The sequence below is a fragment of the Vombatus ursinus genome, unplaced genomic scaffold, assembly GCF_900497805.2.
Source record: "Vombatus ursinus unplaced genomic scaffold, bare-nosed wombat genome assembly UNPS02011431.1, whole genome shotgun sequence".
NCBI classification, from domain to species: domain Eukaryota; kingdom Metazoa; phylum Chordata; class Mammalia; order Diprotodontia; family Vombatidae; genus Vombatus; species Vombatus ursinus.
This window is the reverse complement of record NW_020951209.1, coordinates 2,563,554-2,584,877: the sequence shown is the minus strand read 5'-3', so window position 1 is coordinate 2,584,877 and position 21,324 is coordinate 2,563,554. Positions and strand designations below refer to the sequence as shown.

The following is a 21,324-nucleotide window of genomic DNA, read 5'->3' as shown; positions in this document are numbered from 1 at the left end:
TCCCTTTGACAATTTGACAATAGTATTGAAAGTATAAATTAACTTTGGTTGTATTATGATTTTTTTTTTTTTTTGGCTAGGCAGTGGGGTTAAATGACTTGCCTAGAGTCACACAACTAGTAAGTGTTAAGTGTCTGAGGTGGGATTTGAACTCAGGTCCTCCTGACTCCAGGGGGTGCTCTGTCCACTGTGCCACCTAGCTGCCCCATAATTTTTATTATAATGACATGGTCCAGCCATGAGCACTGAATATTCTTCTAACTCTTCAAGTTGTTCTTTATTTCTTTAAGGAACACATTGTAGTTGAATCTATACAAATATTTTGTGTGTTTTAGTAGATTGATCCCCAGATATTTCATGCATTATTTAGTTATTTGGAATGGGATTTCCCTTTCTATTATTGCTTCTTGAATTTTGTTATCATTATATGCTGTTGCTTTTTGAGGGTTTATTTTGTAGTCTGCCTCTCTGCCCTAGCTATTGTCTCAATTATTTCTAAGTAAATTGATTCCTTTACTTTTTCTAAGTAAACCATTATGTCATAAACAAACAAGGATAGTTTTATCTCTTTACCTGTTTTTATGCTTTTAATGTCTTTCTCTGTTCTTATTGCCATTGCCAGCATTTCCAGAACTATATCAAATAATAATGGAAAGAATGGGCACCCTTGCTTTATCCCTGTATTTACTGAGAAAAACTTCTAGTATATCGCCATTGTCTATGATGATAGCTTTTGATTTTAGATAGATATTTTTTAATATTAAAATCTCTCTGTGTATACTTTGTAGAATTTTTTCTTTTTATCATAATTGTGTATTTTACTTTTTCAAAGGCTTTTCCTGCATCTATTGATATTTGTATGTAGTTTTGGATATTTTTGTTTTTAATATGATTAATTATGTTATTGTTTCCCTACTATTGAACCATCCTTGCATTCTTGATGTAAATCCAGCTTGGTCATGATGAATGCTTTCTTGGATGAACCACTGTAGTAGGTTTGGCAGGATTTTATTTAAAGTTTTTAAAATTGACATTCATTGATGATACTGACCTATAGTTCTTTTTCTGTGCTTTGTCCTTCCCAGGTTTAAGTATTAGGACTCTATTTGTTAAGGTACTCTTTTCACTCAATTTTTAATATTGGTACTAATTTTCTTCAAAAGTTTGATAGAATTTTCCTGTGTAAATTTTATGTGTTTCTTTTACATTTAGTTCTTTTTCTTTTTCTGAGATTGGATTAATTTGGATCTCCATGTGGTATTCTACTAGTTGAGGTTTTTTTTATGTTTTTGAAGGCATTCCTGTGTTTCTTTTATGTTCTCAGTTTTGGTACCATATAATGCTGTATAGTAGATACTGATAATTCTTTTTAGTTCTGGTTTTCTTGGGATTTCATCTTGTTTGTTATTTTATTTATTTGATTTCTTTTTAAGCAGATTAGTTAAAGACATCAATTTTATTAGTATTTTCAAAGAACCAGCTTTTAGTACTGTTTATCATTACTAGTTTTTGGTTGTTATTTACATATTTCTCCTTTAATTTTTAATATCTCCTTTTTGTGTTTATTTTAATTTTTTTGTTTTCTAATTTAAAAAGTGCACATTTAGTTCATAAGTCCTCTCCTTTCCTATTTTGTTAATGAGTGATTGTATGGACATACTTTCCCCCCTAAGAAGTGCGTTAGCTGAATCCCAGGAATTTTTGATTGTTGTTTCATCATTATAATTTTATTTCACATTAATTATTAATTGTTTACATGGTTTATTCTTTGATTCATTTACTATTTAGGATTTCATTATTAAGTCTCCATTTGTCTGTATTATTTGTGCTCCCTGAACTAATTACTATTTTATTGTATAATGGTTGGCAAAGGATTTTTTAAAAAAATTATGCATTTATTTATTTATTTTTAGTTTTCAACATCACTTTTATAAGATTTTGAGTTCCAACTTTTTTCCTCCCTCTCTGCATTCCCTCACCCCTCCCCAAGACAGCAAGCAATCTGATATAAGCTATACAAATACAATCATATTAAACACATTTCCACATTAGTCATGTTGTGAAAAGAGAATCAGAGCAAAAGGGAAAAACCATGAGAAAGAAAAAACAAAAAAAAAACAGAAAAAAGAGAAAACAGTATGCTTTGATCTGTATTCAGAGTACATAGTTATTTCTCTGGATGTAGATAGCATTTTCAGACATGAGTCTTTCGGAATTGTCTTAGATCCTTGCATTGCTGAGAAGAACTAAGTCTAACAAAGTCGGTCATCGCACAATGTTGCCGTTACTGTGTACAATGTTCTCCTGGTTCTGCTCACTTCACTCAGCATCAGTTCATGTAAGTCTTTCCAGGTTTTTCTCAAATCTGCCTACTCACCATTTCTGATGGAACAATAGTATCTATTTCATTCATATACCACAACTTGTTCAGCCATTCCCCAACTGATGGGCATCCCCTTAATTTCCAGTTCTTTGCCACCACAGAAAGAGTTACTATAAATATTTTTGTGCATGTGGGTCCTTATCCCTTTTTTATGAATTCTCTTTGATATATAGACCTAGTAGTGGTATTGTTGGATCAAAGGGTGTGCACAGTTTTATAGCCCTTTGGGCATAGTTCCAAATTGCTCTCCAGAATGGTTGGATCGGTTCACAACTCCACCCAACAATGCATTAGTATTTCAGTTTCCTCACATCTTCTCTAACATTTATCATTTTCCTTTTTATGTTATGTTAGCCAATCTGATAGGTGTGTGGTGGTAGCTCAGAGTTGTTTTAATTTGCATTTCTCTATTCAATAGTGATTTAGAGCATTTTTTCATATGACTATAGAGAGCTTTAATTTCTTCATCTGAAAACTGCCTATTTATATCCTTTAATCATTTATCAATTAGGGAATAACTTGTATTCTTATAAATTTGACTCTGTTCTCTATATATTTTAGAAATGAGGTCTTTATCAGAAACACTGGCTGTAAAAATTATTTCCCAGCTTTCTGCTTCCCTTCTAATCTTGGTTGCATTGGCTTTGTTTGTGCAAAAACTTTTCAATTTAATGTATTCAAAATTATTCATTTTGCATTTCATAATGTTCTCTACCTCTTGTTTGGTCATAAATCCTTCCCTTCTCCATAGATCTGACAGGCAAACTATTCCTTGCCCTCCTAATTTGCTTATAATTTCATCCTTTATGTCTAAATCGTGTACCCATTTTGACCTTATCTTGGTATACAGTGCAAGATACTGGTATATGCCTAGTTTCTGCCATACTGTTTTCCAGTTTTACCAGCAGTTTTTGTCAAATAGTGAGTTCTTATCCCAAAATCTGGAGACTTTGAGTTTATCAAACAGTAGATTACTATAGTCATTGGCTACTGTGTCTTGTATACCTAGCCTGTCCCACTGATCTGCCACTCTATTTCTTAGCCAGTAGCAAGTAGTTTTGATAATTGCTACAGTGTTAGATCTGGTATGGCTAGGCCACCTTCCCTTGCATTTCTTTTCATTAATTTCCTTGATATTCTGGACCTTTTGATGAATTTTGTTATATTTTTTCTAGTTATATAAAATAATTTTTGGTAGTTTGATTGGTATGACACTGAATAAATAAATTAATTTAGGTAGGATTGTCATTTTTATTATATTAGCTTGGCCTACCCATGAGCAACTGATGTTTTTTTTCCAATTGTTTAGATCTGACTTTATGTGAAAAGTGTTTTGTAATTGTGTTTATATAATTCCTGCATTTGTCTTGGCAGGTAGACTCCCAAATATTGTCTATAGTTATTTTAAATGGAATTTCTCTTTTATCTCTTGTTGCTGGGCTTTGTTAGTAATATGTAGAAATGCTGATGATTTATGTGGGTTTGTTTTATATCCTGTGTTGCTAAAGTTGTTAATTATTTCAGGTAGTTTTTTAGTTTATTCAAAGCTTTCAAAAACTATTTCTGATTTTGTACATTTGTTTCAAATATTTCAGTGTCATAATACGTGGACGGTGTTTGCCAAAGTTTCCTGTAGTGCTGAGAAATATTGATATTTTTTATTTCATTAGACCTCATTGATAAATTTTCAACCTGAGCATTTATACCTCATCATTTTTAGAAATCAGGGCTTGATTTATTGTTTTGTTGATTGTCTAGACTTAAGAAAGTGTCAATAATGCAGATTAAACTTAAGAATACTTGTACATACTTTTTTCCCTCCAGATATCATAGGTGTTAATATTTATCAGCACATCCTTGTATGGCTCTATAAACATTGCTTGAGCTTAACAAGGACACAGTAAAAAGTTCAGGGAATGAAGTCATCACCAAATAGAGAACTGTTGACTGTAGGCTAAGGATAATAATAATAATGATGATGATGATAACAATAATAATAATAAACTATTTATATAGTACTTTAAGATTTCTAAAATGCTTCTCATCCCTTATCTTATTTGAGTCTTATAACATCTCTACCTTGAATCCTTTAACTCTATTTTTTGCAGCAATTTTTTCTAATTCTATAGTTTCTCTTTTGTTTATCTTTTTGTCGTCCCCCCCCCCAAAACTGAGACAGAGACATTAGAATATCCTGACGCGGTTGTATTATACTCTCTTTGTCATCCTGTAATTCAGTTAATTTTTCCTCTATGAATTTAGATACTAAGGCATTTGGAACATAGAAGTTTAGTATTGATATTGATTCATTGTTTTTACTTCTTTTCAACATAATGTAGTTTCCTTGTTTCTCTCTTTTTATATTGTGAATTTTTGTTTTTGTTTTGTCTGATAGTGTGATTGAAACTATTACTTTTTGATACATAGTAAACTTTATTCCAGCCCCTCATTTTTATTCTATGCATGGTTTTTTGGGGGGGGTATGTTTCTTGTAAACAATAGATTGTAGGTTTTTGTTTTTTTATCCAATCTGTCACTTTCATTTTATTGGATTATTTTACGTATTCACATTTAAAGTTATGAGAGTTAGGTTTATGTTTTCCTCCATTTCACACGCGCCCATGTTCTGAATTAGTATTTCCCACCTCTTCCTCTATAAAGACAATACTTTGTCTCTTCAGTTATTTGAGCTTTAACTACTTTAAGGCAATCCTGTTATTACTAGCTCTCTTTCTCTTACCATCAACTCTTCCCTTCCCACTTGTTACCCCTTTCCCTAATTTTGAAGTGTTACTTAATTTATCAGTTCTTTTTTCTTTCTTTCATTTAGTTATGCAAATCTGCTCCTTTTTTCCTGCCAGCTAAATAGTCAAGTAAAATTCTTCTTCCTCTCCTCTCCTTCAACTTATTTTGTTTGCTAGTATTAAAATTTCACTTGCTATGCCTTTTTTTCTACAAAGGGATTTTCTTCCCTTATTCTCTTCATTATTCATCTTCATTTTCTGTCTATCCTGAACTTTTATTCTCTAATTCATTCCTATTTAAGTTTGAATTAAAGTTTCTAAGGTACTGATTTTGACTTCCCTCTTCTAAACAATTTCTAAGTTATGGTCGTGCAGATTTCCCCCCAGTCCTCTTTTTCTGTTGTGCCTCACTCTTTATGAATTCCTGCAGTCAATAGAGAACACAGAATTATTGCCTCATGCTAGACTTTTCCTATGTACTTGAATGTGCTCTTCATTACTATCTTTTGCCTTCTCCAGTGATCATTGTTTTATCCCATTTGCCAGGAATTCTTCTCTCTGGGTCTATACCCTCTCATTCTTCTAGGTACCCTCCAGGAACTTGGATTCCTCATTTCCTGAGGTAAGGTGAGCCTTCTCTCTAAGCACCAAATCCCAGCAGATTGTATCCCTTAAAAGGTTCCTATCTTGATTATAGAATATCTCTCTTCACCCATGGGAGCATTCAGTAGGACTCTCTCCCACTACTGAAACAAGACTTCCCTCTTTCTTTTCCCCTGCTCCAATCTCTCCTTTGTCTATTACCCATTCTCCTATAGGCCCTCATCTTCCTGAGAGACTGCAGGAGTTATTTTCCCTTCATTGTTAACCTGTAACTTGATTAGAGCACATCAGATATTGCCTTCTATATTATTTCTCCCCTCAACCCTTTTATGCACTCTACCATCATTTAATTTAGCTACACACACACACACACACACACACACACACACACACACACACACACACACATTTATTTACATCTAGGTGGAGTATTGTGAGATTTATTCCATGATGTTTCAGGCTTGTTTCTCTATCACTTCTTCTGTTTGACTTCTGCTTTCACTCTTGTCTCCTTGCATACATTTAGAAAAAATCTCTTACTGAGTCAACTTTATAAGAATACAAGTCATTCCCCAATTGAGAAATGGTCAAAGGATATGAACAGGCAGTTTTCAGATAAAGAAATTAAAGCCATCTATGGCCATATGAAAAAATGCTCTGAATCACATTTATTAGAGAAATGCAAATTAAAACAACTTTAAATTATCACCTCACACCAATCAGATTGGCTAATATGACAAAAAAAGGAAAATGATAAATGTTGGAGAAGATGTGGGGAAATCAGAACACTAATGCATTGTTGGTGGAGTTGTGAACTGATCTAGCCATTCTGGAGAGCAATTTGGAACTATGCCCAAAGGGCATAACTGTACACACCCTTTGATCCAGCAGTACCACTACTAGGTCAATATCCCAAAGAGATCATAAAAAAGGAAAGAGAACCCACACGCACAAAAATATTTCTAGCAGCTCTTTTAGTAGTAACCAAGAATTGGATTGAGGGAATACCCATCAATTGGGGAATGGATGAACAAGTTGTGGCATATGAATGGAATAGAATACTGTTGTGCTATATAAGAAAAGATGAGCAGACGGATTTCAGAAAAACTTGGAAAGACTTACATGAACTGATGCTGAGTGAAGTGAGCAGAACCAGGAGAACATTGTACACAGTAACAGTAGCATTGTATGATAACCAACTTTGATGGACTTAGCTCTTCTTCTTCCTCCTTCTCTACCTTCTCCACCTTCTTCTTTTTCTTCTTCTTCTTCTTTTCTCTCTCTCTCTCTCTCTCTCTCTCTCTCTGTCTTTATCTCCTTCTCTCCCTCTGTCTCTTTTTGTCTCTCTGCTCTGTGTCTCATTCTGCACTGAGTCCTTCAGCTCTCTATCAGCAGGCGGGTACCATGTTTCATAATTAATCCTCTAAAATCATGGTTATTCATGAAATACCTTACATTTTCTTCTCTACCCCCCCAAACTTTGGCTTTGTTTTAATATTTCTTGTTATCTTATGGAGTCATTAACTTCAGAAATAACTAGGTGGTACAATGGATAGTGCTAGATCTAGAATCAGGTAGACCAGAGTTCAAATTCACAATTGGAAAATTACTAGCAATGTAACCCTGGGCAAGTCACTTAACTTCTATTTGCCTCAGTTTCCTCATTTGTAAAATGAGGATAATAGTAGCACCTAACAGGATTATTGTGAGGGTAAAATGATATAATATTTGTTCTTTTTTATCACTGTCTTTAACGCTTCTAGGAATTATTTTTGGGCTTGTATCTAATCTGCATTTTTCTTTGAGGCATTGCTTGTAGATGTTTTCACATTGTTGTCTTCTTCTGAGTTCGTTGTGTCTTGAGCTTCCTGTCACAATAGTGGCTTTTTTGGGGGGTGGGGGTCAGGTTCTTTTTTTTTATTGTTAACTCATTTTTCCAACCTAATCCTCAGCTTTGAACTTTATGTTAGAGTAAGTCTCTGCTCACCTCTGCTGGGGACAGGGGGATTGTCTCAAGCTTCAGGATATTTCATCCTGTTGTTTTTGCAACTAGTTTGGGGGTCTTTAAGTTTTCAGTGTTTCCAAGGTGGTATGATCTGGGAAAAGATGTGGTCATTGCTCTCTTGGTCTGCAGTCTGATCCTAAACTAAGAAGAGCTCCTGCCCACTTGTCATAGTAAGCACAGTGCTCATCTCTCTACTTTAGAACTGCTGCCAGGAACTAGGGCCCTTGCTCTCTCTCTCTTTGTGCTCTGGAACTGGGTAACGGGCAAGTGAGATGCCAAGTGGTACCTGGTCCTGCACCTAATGCCCACACAGAGGTCCCCATAATTTCTTTCTGACCAGTTGATCGGTCCTCTTATTGTCTGGGTGGTGAGAGCTCCTGAAGCTGCTGCTGCCGCTGCCTTGCCATAGCCTCCCACGCCAACAGTTGATGTTTCTACTGCTCTGTGCTCCCAGGCCAGCCCCAACTCCAGTGTCACAGATCTCCTTCTGATCTTCTGAGTTGTCTTGGGCCAGAAAAATGAACGAGATAATATTCATAAAGCACTTTGCAATCCCTGAAAGCATTATACAGATGTTAGCTATTATTATTTAGTCCATTCTAATTTTTAAGGAATTTGTTGCTTGCTTGGGTAAGGTTTTGTACCTTTTCTGCAAGCTGTTAATTCCTTGTCCAATTCTTTCTTCCTAGCTTTAATTTCTTTTCCAATTTTTTCCTATAGTATTCTCATGTTATTTATTAAAAAAATATAAAAGCTTTCAAAAAATTTTTGTTTTATCTCTCGAAGCAATTCTAGTTGAACTTGTGGCCAGGCTATGTTTTTCTTTGAGGATTTGCTTATAGATGTTTTGGAGTTATTCTTTTCTTCTGGGTTTGTGTCTTGAGTGTCACTGTCACCACAATAGCTTTTCATGGTGGAATTTTTTTCCCCCTCTTTTCTGGTCTACTTGCTAGCTTTAGATTTCATGTTAAGGATGGACTGTATGCACTTCAGGGCTAGTCCTGTCGCTGCTTTCTTAGGGTAGAGTGTTAAATTATTCCAGGGTATCAGGAACAGCTCAGGCCATGAACCTGCAAGCTTTCAATGCTTCCAAAGTGATTTAATCCAGAGCAAAGTCTGATCACTGTCCCACTGGCCTGAGATCTGCAAGTTCCTGACTTGGGTTTGTGTTTGAGGAATGCACCTGTGGGATTGCCCCTGGTTGGAGTTCAAGTAGACTGCTGCTGGTCAGATGCTGGTTCAAGAGTGACAGGATGACAGGCTTCCCTTTTGTCTGGGATTCTATTTACCTTCTATTTACCTCAGTTTCCTCATTTGTAAAATGAGGATAATAGTTTATTCCATTGCAGGCTTCATACTGGATTGTAGGCCAGAGCTGTTACTGGGATCAAAACCGCACAGCTACTTCTTTCTTTTGAACCTGTTCCTTATTTGGTACACTGCCCAGGGTCCTCAACCTGCTCCTCACCCTGGACCACCACCCTTAGTTGTAGGACCCCTCCTCAACCAGCCCTGGATCTATAACCTAGACCTGGGTAGTGAGCAACAGAGCTGCCATTTGGCATCTATTTCTGCATCCTGTTCCAGCTTGGGACACTCTTTATTGATTTTAGAAGTGGAAAAGGGTAGAACATACAAGTATTAAGCACCTACTATGTGCTGGGTACTGTAATAAGCGATTTACAGATATTATCTCACGTGGTCCTCACAAAAATCCTGTGAGGTAGTTGCTATTATGATCATCTTTTTGACATGAAGTCTGTAATCTTTCCCTGGGCTGGAATGCTCCATGCTGCTATTCTTGACTAGATCCTGTCCCCAATGTTTGCAGATCCCTCATTCTCCTTATGCCAACCTGGGTGGGAAAAATGACTCAACGTAATTTTTGGGGGGATTTCCCAATCAGAATGTGGTCAGGTGGGCAGAGGAGCTTTGTTGTGCTTCTGATACTCTGCCATCTTGACTTTGCCCTAATCCCAGGTTTTATTGCTTCCCAAATTCTGCACACCTTGACACTCTTAATTCCTCCTAAGACTTCATTGACTTTCTTGGCTGCCATATGACACTAGTGACTCACACTGAGCTTGAATTCCACTAAACCTTCCAGATCTTTTTCAAATGAATCACATTATAAACAATATTCCTTTTTGAATTATATAGCTTTAGTTCTTTTGAGTTTGAGGTCTACACGTACTGTCATGGTTTGTCATGGAGATGCCTGTTCTCCAGCAGTAGGACATTAAACTCAGTCATGAAATATTTAATGCTGAATCTACAACACATATCGTCACTACCCAGATCTAATCGTGGATGTATTCTGTGTCTTAGTTGCCAAGACATTATACGATCCAGCCTTGAACCAAATAGATCTTCAGGAAACACATGAATTCCATACCAACTTTCTTTTTAATACTTTTTTTTTTCACTTAACAAGAATTTGCTTTCTCTTTTTTTTTCTGCCTGACTACATCAGCTTCTTACTGACTACCCTCTCTATAGAAATCCCACACAACAATAACTAAGACAGGAGGGGAAAACTTGGACCACCACAACTAAGAAGCTAAACTTATTGCAATCTTTCTTGTCAACTACTTCCCCACCTTAGGGCAGTCTGATCCAGGTACCCTATCACTGAAGATGATGCAAAGCTGCCTAATATAATTTAATATTACTCAAGCTAATAATACCTATCCCTTAGTGGCAAAGTCTACTCTCAGCATGCTTTCCACACAATTGTTTCGAGGGTCTTATGTAGTAGATTTACCTCAGAGCTTCACCTTCACTTCACGTGTAGATAAAGCCCATTTGTTTGATTCTGCTTTGGGCTGCAGTTCTTAAGTTCCAGTGAAAATATGAAGCCAAACCCTTGCTGCTGAAGTCTATAATTAGCTCCTTATGTGACATGACCCAGTTGATTTTTCTGACGCATTTGCTCTGTTATTTGCCCTTTCTGAGACCTCTAATGTCTCCTTCCCAGCTGGTGGTACCCTCAGCCCTTCCTGTGGAGGTAGCCTTCACTTCTTATCCTGTCTTATGGTTGCATGTATGTTTCAGCACTCACAGTTTGATTTTTAAAAATATATGTCACTCTACATGGCAGATGAATATCTAATGCAAGAAATTTCTCCCCCCCTCCCCTTTTAAGAATGGTTAGGAAATGTTTCTTCAGAAGCTCTGTAATTGGTCAGTCAGCACTTTTGATGTCCTCTTCGATGATGTCACCAGCTATTCCCAGGGTAGGAAAGGCAGGGTCTCCCCCTGGAATCATGACAACACTTGTTTCAAGTTGGAGAAGAACCTTCGTTTTTTTTTTTCCTGCACTCTTGGGAAAGTCAATACACAATGTTCATTTCCTCACCACGGGATGTGCTGTGCCGGGCTGCACAGCTAGCAGGTCATTTTCCCGTATGTCACATCCTTCGGGACTAAGGCAGCATGGGGCTAGAGGCAGGAAATGGCATATTCCTGGAATGAGGCAACGTTTTCCCAGGATAGCTATTGGTCCTTCCTAACTATAAAATATACTCATCCAGAAACAGCCCAAGATTTTTCCTTTTTGGAGGCAGTGAAGAAAGGGTAAGTTAGAAACCTGATGTGATATTTTTAGGGGAAAAAATAGCCTTTGGGGTTCTGTTAATATTGAGATTATGTCACTGAACATTGTGTATGTGAGTTTTTCTCTCTTTTGATGGTCTTATTGAGGCATTTCCCTGGGAATAGACAACTAACTTGTGGTACAATGGATAGGGAATATGGCTACTAATGAGAACCGCAGTCCCAACTCTCTTAATTATTAGCTGGGTGCCTTTGGCTGGGTCACTTAACTGCTCTATACTTGTTTCCTTATCTTCCAAGTGGAGAAAAAATTTACTTATACTATCTGCCTTACAGGGTTATTGTGAGAATTAAGAAGATTAAAAGAAGAAGCTATAAGCAAAAAGGCTTGGTAAGTTGAAGGTAGGGGGCTATTTTAAAAGCTTTAATTATGTTATAATTAAAATGTCCTGCCTCTTCTGCTTATTCTTCACCTTTAAGAAGTTCTTCTTAAGGCACTTAATAAATGCTTATTGACTGTTGACTGACTAAGAAATCAGGCCTATATATACTGAGGTGAGAATAATTGATTACAATAGGAAGTAAGCTTTCCTTGCTAAAAGCATTTGCAATTTGCTCTGCCTTGTCCATGCTAATGACTATTTTACTTTGTGTTATTTTTTGTTTTATTTTGTATTATTTTGTTTTTATCTTGTATTTTGTATTTCTGTTATTGCCATCCTATTAATTTTCATAACTCTCCATGAAGCTTTAGTGTTTAGTTAAAAAAAAAAAGAGAGATGATCTCTCATCACAGAGTCGAAATGACTAGGAAAGAGATACTGTTGAGGGAGAACCCAGGAGTCTTGACTATTTATTTTAAGAGCAAGTGAAACAAAAAAAAATGCTCTATTTTTAGGTTGAATTCTGAGATAAAAAGTATCCTTGGGGAATGCCCCATGAAAACCTTTTAGTTACCCCAAAATGGGTCAAATACTCTGGGAGAGTCTAAAGGAGATCAAAAAGGAGAGGAGAAAGTCACTACTTTTTGTTCCTCCTACACTTTCTTTCATTTCTAGTCAATCTCTTTAAGCTTATAATGCAATTTATTTTCATTTTTCCTGTAGGGTGAACGGGAGATAGTATTATTCCTATTTACTTGTGAAGAACATAAAATCCTGACTCCCTTTAAGTGACTTGCCCAAGGTTAAAGGATTTGAGTGGTTAGTGAATGAGCTTAGAATAGAAACCATGTTTGAAAGAAACTCTGATGAGGATGAAGATCATGGTCATCTACAGGCAGAGTAGTAGAGTGCGTAGAGAGGCAATAAAACGGGTTTCAAGACCTACCTTTGATTGTGTTGTTTCTTTTTTTTTCTTTCTTTCTTCCTTTCTTCCTTCCTTTCTTTCTTTCTTTTTTTTTTTTGGTGAGGCAATTGGGGTTAAGTGACTTGCCCAGGGTCACACAGCTATTAAGTTTCAGGTGTCTTAGACTGGATTTTGAACTCAGGTCCTCCTGACTCCAAGGCCAGAGCTCTATCTACGGCGCCACTTAGTTGCCCCTTGTTTTTTTTAAATTAAATTAAATTTAATTTAATTTAATTTTTTTTCCTACCTCTCATTGTGACAGCCACATATGTTTAAATTCTATAACTTTTTAGTGTTCCCCAGGCAGCTTTCTAAGACAATAAATTATAGGCTACTTGTTGATCTGCCTTGGTTGTGGGTGTTTTCTCACCTTAAAGTTTCTGAAGTGCTTTTTTTACACATATTTTCCTCTTTTGAACCTCATATCCATCCTGTGATAATATATTATTATTGCCATTTTACAAATGAGAAAACTCAAGCTCGTAGCGATTAAGAGGGGTCATATAGGAAGTACTGGAGTTGGGACTGGAACTCAGGTCTTCCCGATGCTAAGGGACCATTTTGCTGATAGTGATCAGGGACACAATTCCTATCATTGCATAACGCCTTTGCATTGACCCTTTATCTGTTTCTTAATAGCGTCATGGAAAGGATCATTGTCCCCCAGCCCCAAGCTGTGGATTCTCTTCGCCGTTTCCAGGTGTTGTTGCTGGATAGAAGGAGCAGGCTTCATGGCCAGATCCGGAGCCTCCGGGACATCATCCGGAAGATTGAAAAGCTTCGCAAACGGTCTCTACTGGCTAACATCGCAGGAAGTTCCCTGAGTGCAGCTGGAGCCATCACAGCCATTGTGGGGCTGTCCTTGAGTCCCATCACTCTAGGGACCTCTCTTCTGGCGTCAGCAGTAGGGCTGGGTGTGGCCACTGCAGGAGGGGCAGTTACCATCAGTTCGGACTTGTCCCTGGTGTTTTGCAACTTCCGAGAGCTGAGAAGAGTGCAGGACATTGCAACAATTTGCCAGGACCAGATGAGGGAAATACTAGGGTGCTTGGATTTCTTTTGCCGGGGGCAAGGCTGTCTGGACGTTCAGCTTCTCCAGTCTGGGAAGAAGGCTTCCATTGCTCTATATAATTCTGTTTATTTTATCGTGTTTTTCGGCTCACGTGGCTTCCTCATACCCAGGCACACAGAGGGGGCCACGAAGGTTAGCCAGGCCGTATTGAAGGCTAAAATTCAGAAGCTGGCCGAGAGCCTGGAGTCCTGCACCACTGCCCTGGATGAACTCAGTCAGCAGCTGGAATCTAGAGTGCAGCTCTATGCAAAAAACAAACATAGAAGCCCCTGTTTGGACTCAAAAGATTCTCTGGACAAATATAGAGCCATGATTTTTTGAGAGCAAAGATTTCCCCCAGAGATTAAGACCTTGGAGCTGAATTGGGATGGGTAGTTGTACACAAAGAATGGAAAGAAAAAACCAACCCAACTTCTTGTAAAAGGGATGCATGCTTTGGGTATGGATTGGATTTCTGAGATCCTGTGTAACACTGAGATTTTATGAATATGTGACTTGAAATGGGCGGGTCCTCATAGCCCTTATTTTTTCACCTCTGTGATATCCTGGGACTGAAAGGACCGGGGTTTAGTGCTGGAAACTTTTCCAATTTGTTACAGTAGCAACCGTGGATGGCAATACTAATGTGTTCTGTGCTAGCAAAATGTTTTCATGTCAACATCAAAAGTTTCCCAGGCAGGAATGCCAACCAAAAACTATTTAAGTGTTCTTCTCTAAGTACCTAGTGGTTGAAATCGTACCATGCAGAATTACCTGGATTTTCAAGATGGCTCCAGTTCTGCCTTGGGGGTGCAGATTGAGGCCAAAGAGGGTCTAGGAGATTTCTTCAGAGTCAGGTCAATTCAAAGGATTCACTTCAAGCCCAAGGTAATTGAAAGGCCCCAAAGATGTATTAGGAAGCAGCGCATATCTAATACCTCCCCTTCTTCTGAAGGAGCCCCAGAGGATGCAGAACAAAAGCCAGTTACAGAGGCCAAAGAGGACTTCTACCTCCTCTTTATGACCATTCTCCCCACACCCATAATAAACCAACAAAAATCTCTGGTTCAGAATTCAAGGAAGGGACCTGGAACTAACCTGACCCTTTGTTCTCCCTAGCTGTCTCTGTTTAAGATTCACCTTGGGTTTGGAGAGGACCACTCGAAGCAGCTGTAGGCTGAATTTACCCATCCTGACCTAATGATTTCAAGGGTCTCTGAGGCTATTACTCCAATATTCAGTTGTGCAGTCCCAATGGGGTCCACTTCCTGCTACCTGTCTATTCCGAGTGGCAAGCTGAAAGACAGTCAGCATCCCATGGGATAATGGAAAAGATGAGATAACTGGGAAAGTGGTGGGGTCAGTATAAGGGAATGGATAATTGATATAAAATTCCCCACTTTATCAAATAAAGGATATGACACATTCTGCCCTTTAGAGGGCAGTATTGACTATATGTTGTAGAAACTGGTACACCAAAGAATGTAACTTTATTGAGAAGCTAGCTTTTCTACCATTTATTTCAACAGCACATAAGGTATTTTATTTATTTATTTAAGTTTTATTATTTTATTGCTTTTTGTTATATAACCGAATTTTTTTTTAATTTTAGGCAATTGGGGTTAAGTGACTTGCCCAGGGTCACACAGCTAGTAAGTATGAAGTGTTTGGTGTGAGGCCGCATTTGAACTCAGGTCCTCCTGACTTCAGGGCCGGTGCTGTATCCCCTGCGCCACCTAGTTACCCCTATATAACTGAATTTTATAGAATGATGTATTTTAATAATCACCGGAATAACAAATTTGGGAAATGTTGGTTGCCGTCACTAGCTTCATTTCCATGGGGTAAAGTACAGCTAAGTGGTTTCTGTAAAGTGGATAGGAGATAGGTAAATGGTTGCTGGAGGTGCCATCACTCCCTTTAAGAAGTTCCTTTTTGATCTGTGGGGAGAGGTTCCTTTTTCAACTTTCCTGTTAACTAGGTAAGGTAAATTAAAGAGGGACCAAATAAAGGGATGGTTTAAAAAAAAGAACCTTTAGGAAGAAGAGTAAGGTAATATATTTCTGATTATTTAAATAATTAAAATATATGTTTACCTCTAAGGTACAAGTGACAACAGATAAGACTTGACCTGGAAAGAGAATGTGTTCAGTGTAGAAAAGAATAACTTGAGAGGAGGAGTTGTAAGAAACAAGCATCTACAGTCAGAAAGCCTAGTGTCCTGTGAAGTTGTGTCTTATGGTTGATGGACAGTGAGGCTGGTGAGGTTGTAGTGATGTACCTTGGTTTCATTTGTTACAGGTACGGGAGATCCAGGGTTTTTTGTTTTTGTTTTTTTTTTTTGGTAGTTAATTACCCTTAAGAAAACACTTACAAGTCTCTTGAATCGCCCTTCCAATAATTGTAACCAAGTACGAAAAGTAGGTTCCAAAATATTGGGTGCCTCAAAAAAAATCACCTACCAATGATGGCAGTGAGCCTGAGGAAGTGAAATTTGAAAGCTTTTCAATATTTCCAATTTTTCTGAGAACTTTTGCTGATATCTTGTTGCCTTTTTTTTCTCTTGCATCCTAGGCCAGTGAGAGGGCCTGTATTTCCTTAGTTTATTTACCCAGGGGCTGGCCAAATCTGGTCCTAATTTCATTCTTACCAGTACTTAATACTAAATTGGATTCTATCAGTGACTTAACTCTATAGTGAGTACCATTGGAAGCATTATCACTAAGTACTTTAAATGCATCAGAATTGTAACTTTGAGTTACATCTTATATGGATCAATTTATAAAGGAACAATGTCTATTCTGCAATAATGCTATGTACACAGTAGGGATTCTGTAAATATTATTGAATGAATAAGTAGCTTAATAGCTTAGGCAAGAAGAATATCTGGCTTATGTGCCAGTGGGGACTTGGTAGGAAAAGAAGATCACTAGTTTTCCCTATGTAATTATTATTTTGAAATTTGGAATCTCTTTGGGGCATTAGGTAATTTATCCTTAGTCTAATGTAGCTAAATATTAATTCTTAAGGGACAATAATATTTTTGTGGGAATTTACAGAATGTTGTTTTGATAAATCTTCATTTTTTCAGAAATAAGGTATAGAATGAAATGTTGTGGAGGGATGAATGGAAAGAAATATTTAGATAAAAGGTGCACATCAGGAAAACAATATGTCTATTAAAAATAAACTTGTTAAAAACAAACATGCTGAATATCTAAGTGACTCTCTGGTTATTTTTCTAGTATTCTATACTTAAAGCATCTGAATTTGTTATCTTTCATAATGGTGAGATCCAAGCTTTGATTCTGTATTGTAGTGTTTCAATAAAACTGTATCTTGTTCTATTTTCCAGAAATGCAAACTGTACTGTGTGTGACTCAAACTACCAGACTGGAGTACATTAGAACAGGGATAGTATATATAATAGATGTCCACTTATAGGGGAGTCAGACTGTAGGAACTTCACCCCTTTAGAATACTGTGGAGAACTGGGGAGTGTGGGAAAAAGGCCTCTGAGGAAATAAAATTGATATCTGAAAGTTCATTAAAGCTGAGAATTTGGGGATATTGTCCAGGCTAAACTCAAATCAAATTTATTATATTTTAAATAAACATTTGGCATTCCAGCCCAAAGTACAAGGAAATAGCAAATTTAAAAGTGATAACAGCTAAAGGCAAGAAAAGACAAGTGTCACTCCTCACTGACAGCAATGATCAGGCTGACAGTCTGACCTCAAAGGAACAGACGAAAACTGTAAAACTAGAGATAAAAATTAAAAGCACCGCAATTTGAATCCAGTTAGTAAAAGGGTAAATAGCTCTATACTTCAAAAGCCTTTGAGGTTATTAATAATTGGTGTTTATAATAATGACTTTATGTTATAAAAAAGGTTAAATTATGTAAAGTGCACTTTCATAAGGCAGAGAAAAGTATATTTCAGAAAGGTTTTCATTAAGTGTGTTTAAAAGAAAAATAATTTTTGTGCTTAAATAGGGAAAAGCCAATTATTTGCAATTGACGAATTGATCCATAGGGTCATAGATCTGGAGCCAAGAGAGATTTCCGAAGTCATGTAGTCTAAGCCTCTTATTTTATAGATGAAGAAAGTCAGGCCCAGGGAGGTTGATGGACTTACATAAATACATAGCGGAAGTAAGCAGCAAAGGTGTGATTTGAATGTAAGTACTCTGAGTCAGCCAGTGCAGCAAGGTGGCGCTGTGGATAAAATACAGGACCTGGAGTCAAGAAAATCATCTTCCTTAGTTCAGATCTGACCTCAGACACTTACTAGCTGTATGACCCTGGGCAAGTCACTTAATCCTGGTTTGTTTCAGTTTCCTCATCTATAAAATGAGCCATAGGAGGAAATGGCAAACCACTCGGGTTTCTTTGCCAAGAAAACCCCAAATGGGATCACAAAGAGTTGGACACAACTGAAACAACTAGACGTCACTTTGAGTCCAGAGACTGTGTAGACTGTTCATTCTTTTAGAGCACTCCTCTTTTAAATAAGGTATTGCTGCATTCTTACTAACATATTCAAACACTAATTAGTTAACTGAGCTTAATGCAGTTTTTATATGGCATGGCATAGACTTTTATCATTCTGACTGTATGAATCTGGTCTAATACCATACTATATAAAGATTTGTAAGATTCTAGTTGTATCGCCTAGGACAAGTCACAACCTCTCTGAGACTCAGTTTCTTCATCTTTAAAATGGGAAAGTTGGACCAGATTATCTCTATAGTCTTTACCTGGTTCAGAAATCTATGATCCTGTGAGAGTCTGAGATATATTCCGTAAAACTTCAGTTTTTCAATTTTGAGGACTGTTTGGTAGAATCATTTAGGAAATGAAGGAGGAAATAGAGTAACTTATGTTACAGAATGAAATTAATACTGGCAGAGATATTGATGCCCAATTAGGTACAAAAAGTACTGGATAGATTGCATGTGCTGGTTTGAATGATGATTTCCTGCCCCTCCGCCAATCAATTTACTTTGTGTTTGAGAGGAAAGGGAAAAATGGAAATATAGAAAGAACAATAGGATCTGGCATTCGGCACACCCAAATGTGTCAAATATATAATCTAGGTGGGGAACCTTAATAAAAGGATTTGTTCTGTGAAGTTTGGATTCAGTCAAAGGGCTGAACTTGAGGATCTAGAGGGGCCTCGAGGCCACAGGTTCCCCATCTCTGATCTAGGCTAAGGGACATAATGTAAGGGAAAATGCTTGGAAAAGACAAGGCACTAAAGAAATGATGAGCATTACACTTTCTTCTCTCTGGCATTAGCCAATGGGACATTCATCATTAATAAATTTTTCAGCTAACCAATACTCTCAGGGGTCTATTGAGTTTTAGAAGATTGCTTGCTTTTGATTCATAGACTCACAAAATATTACATCTTAACTCTATGAATTTAGAAGTTGTCAAAACCAAGCAGCCTCATTTGATAGATGAGGAAACTGGACCAGAGAGGTCAAATTACTTGTATAAACTCACACAGCTGAGTTAGGATTAGAATCTGACATTCTGATTTCTAATTCAGTATTCTTTCCTAATCGATGTTAAGCAACCTTTACTTTTAAAGATGTGAGAGGCAGCTTGGCATAAGGGATTAGAGAGCCAGCCTCAGGGCCTGGAAGACCAATGTTTAAGTCCTCCCTCTAACAAAAATTGTATGACCCTGGGTAAGTCACTTAACTATTCAATGTTTTAGGCAACTCTGTAAGAGGCGAGGTTTGGGAGAAAGTGTGGACCTCCGTTGGTAGAGGAAGTTTCCTTTCCTGAGAGTCCCAAATTTCAATGAAATCACAGGTAAAATCTCTATCCTATTTTGTAAGCTATTTCATATCAACCCTTTGAAGGTCTATGGCAGAATTCCACTAGCCCTTTTTCATTTATTAACTCACCTTGAATCTTGGCTAGAGCACAGCTCTTCCTGGGGATTTGTCCTCAAGCTTTGGACGGAGACGGGTTCAGAACCTGCCAAGCTCTGCTCATCTCTCAGCAGTTAGCTGTCTTTGTGCCTCAGCTACAAATGATCTGTTCGCTCTGTTTGAGCTGTTTGACCTAATACAGGGAAAGTCTTAGTTTATTTTTTGGACCTCTCTGCTCTCAGAGCCCCAGTTTTCCTTATCTATACAAAGCAGAAGAGTGAGAGGAACAGCCAGGGAGAACAAAAGCTCCTGTATTTGCTTTCTTTAAGCAGAAAGAGGTATTTCCAGGTTCCCTGAAGAGAGACATGAAGCAACCTCTTTCACCAGGTCCTGTCTCTCTCAGACCAGAATTGGTTATTTTGAACACAAGAGGAAAATTACACCTTAGTTCTTGCTAGATTACCTCTGCTAACAGCTTTTAGTTCAATTCAACTCAAGAAATCAGTGATTATACATGTACTGCTAAGGTAGGGACACAAAGGTGAAAAACTACACAGTTTCTGCCCTCAACAAGTTTATAATCTAATTGGAGGATAAGATGTATGTGAATAAGATAGAATTCATTAAAGGCACAAGGAAAATAGAATCTAAGGGCAAAGGAAGGATTTAAGCAAAGTGCTGTAAGAAATTCAAGAAAGAAGCAATCACTTTCAAAAGGGGAAGGGGGAGGGGAGCTTCATGGCACTTGGGCTTCACCCTGAAGGAAAAGAATTTCAGCAGGGAGAGATATAGAAGAAATGCATACCAGGTGTGGAGAACAGTCTGAATTCATGCATGGGAAGGCTTGAGTTCGGTTCAAAGGAAGGCAAGAGCTAGTGGCTTCAATACAAAGTGTCTCTTACATAGAACAGAACAGTACTTTAATGGATCGGTGTTATGGGCCCTCTTTCCAACCTTCATCCTATGGATCATTGAATCTCTGAATTGAGACTTCAGAGGCTGTCTATTCCCAAATCAGGATCCCTCCCACAACACACCTGACAAATGATTATCCAACTTTGGCCTGAAGACCCCCAGTGAGGGAGAGCCCACTACTACCTACGGCAGCACATGTCACTTTTGGATAACTGTCTGCTAAAAAGATGATTTACATCTTTGCCTTTTCCGTCTATTGATGTCCTCTGGAGTGAAATAGAAGCCTATTCCCTCCTCCACATGATGCCTTTCAAATGAAATTATAATTGCAAGAAAAACAGGGAGGCAGCTAGGTGGCTCAGTGAATAGAGTACTGGGCCTAGAGTCAGGAAGACCTGAGTTCAAATCCAGTCCTAGACTCTTACTAGCTTGTATGACCCAGGGCAACTCACTTAACTTGTGTTTGCCTTAATCCACTGGAGAAGAAAATGACAAATCACTCTAGTATCTTTGCTAACTCTGTCCCCCATTAAAAACAGCAATAAAAACTAAACCAAAACTCTCCTGTTACTTTTGAATAATGTATATCCTTCTAGAACCATGGATTTCACACATGGATCTCAACCCACCAAGTCTCAGTTATACTTTTGAGGTCAAGTTTCCTTTTTTTTTCATTCTGTGAGTAAAAATGTCAGGTAAAATTCCACATATGCTTGGGCCTAGGCTGGAAAACTTGCCATGGTCATCTAAGCTTCAACAGGGTTTCCTGGAAGGCACTTTTGGGGTAAAGCAGTGAAGCTGAGACCTCTAGCAAACAGAGAAGTATTCTGGA

General features: G+C 37.7%; 1 protein-coding gene across 4 annotated transcripts in view; it reads left to right on the top strand.

The window, feature by feature from the left end:
• The window catches only part of APOLD1 (apolipoprotein L domain containing 1), a 62,983-nt gene extending 47,681 nt beyond the window's left edge, over positions 1–15,302 (top strand). For 2 of the 4 annotated variants that reach the window (XM_027856362.1, XM_027856361.1), the window contains exons 2-3: positions 11,627–11,681; positions 13,277–15,302. In XM_027856362.1, the coding sequence (XP_027712163.1) occupies positions 13,281–14,030 (750 nt within the window). In that variant the 5' untranslated portion in view covers positions 11,627–11,681; positions 13,277–13,280 and the 3' untranslated portion in view covers positions 14,031–15,302. Of the gene's footprint in view, positions 1–11,211; positions 11,312–11,626; positions 11,693–13,276 lie in introns of those variants that run through there. The other 2 variants (XM_027856359.1, XM_027856363.1) reach the window with 2 other exon arrangements.
• Positions 15,303–21,324: the final 6,022 nt, after the last annotated feature.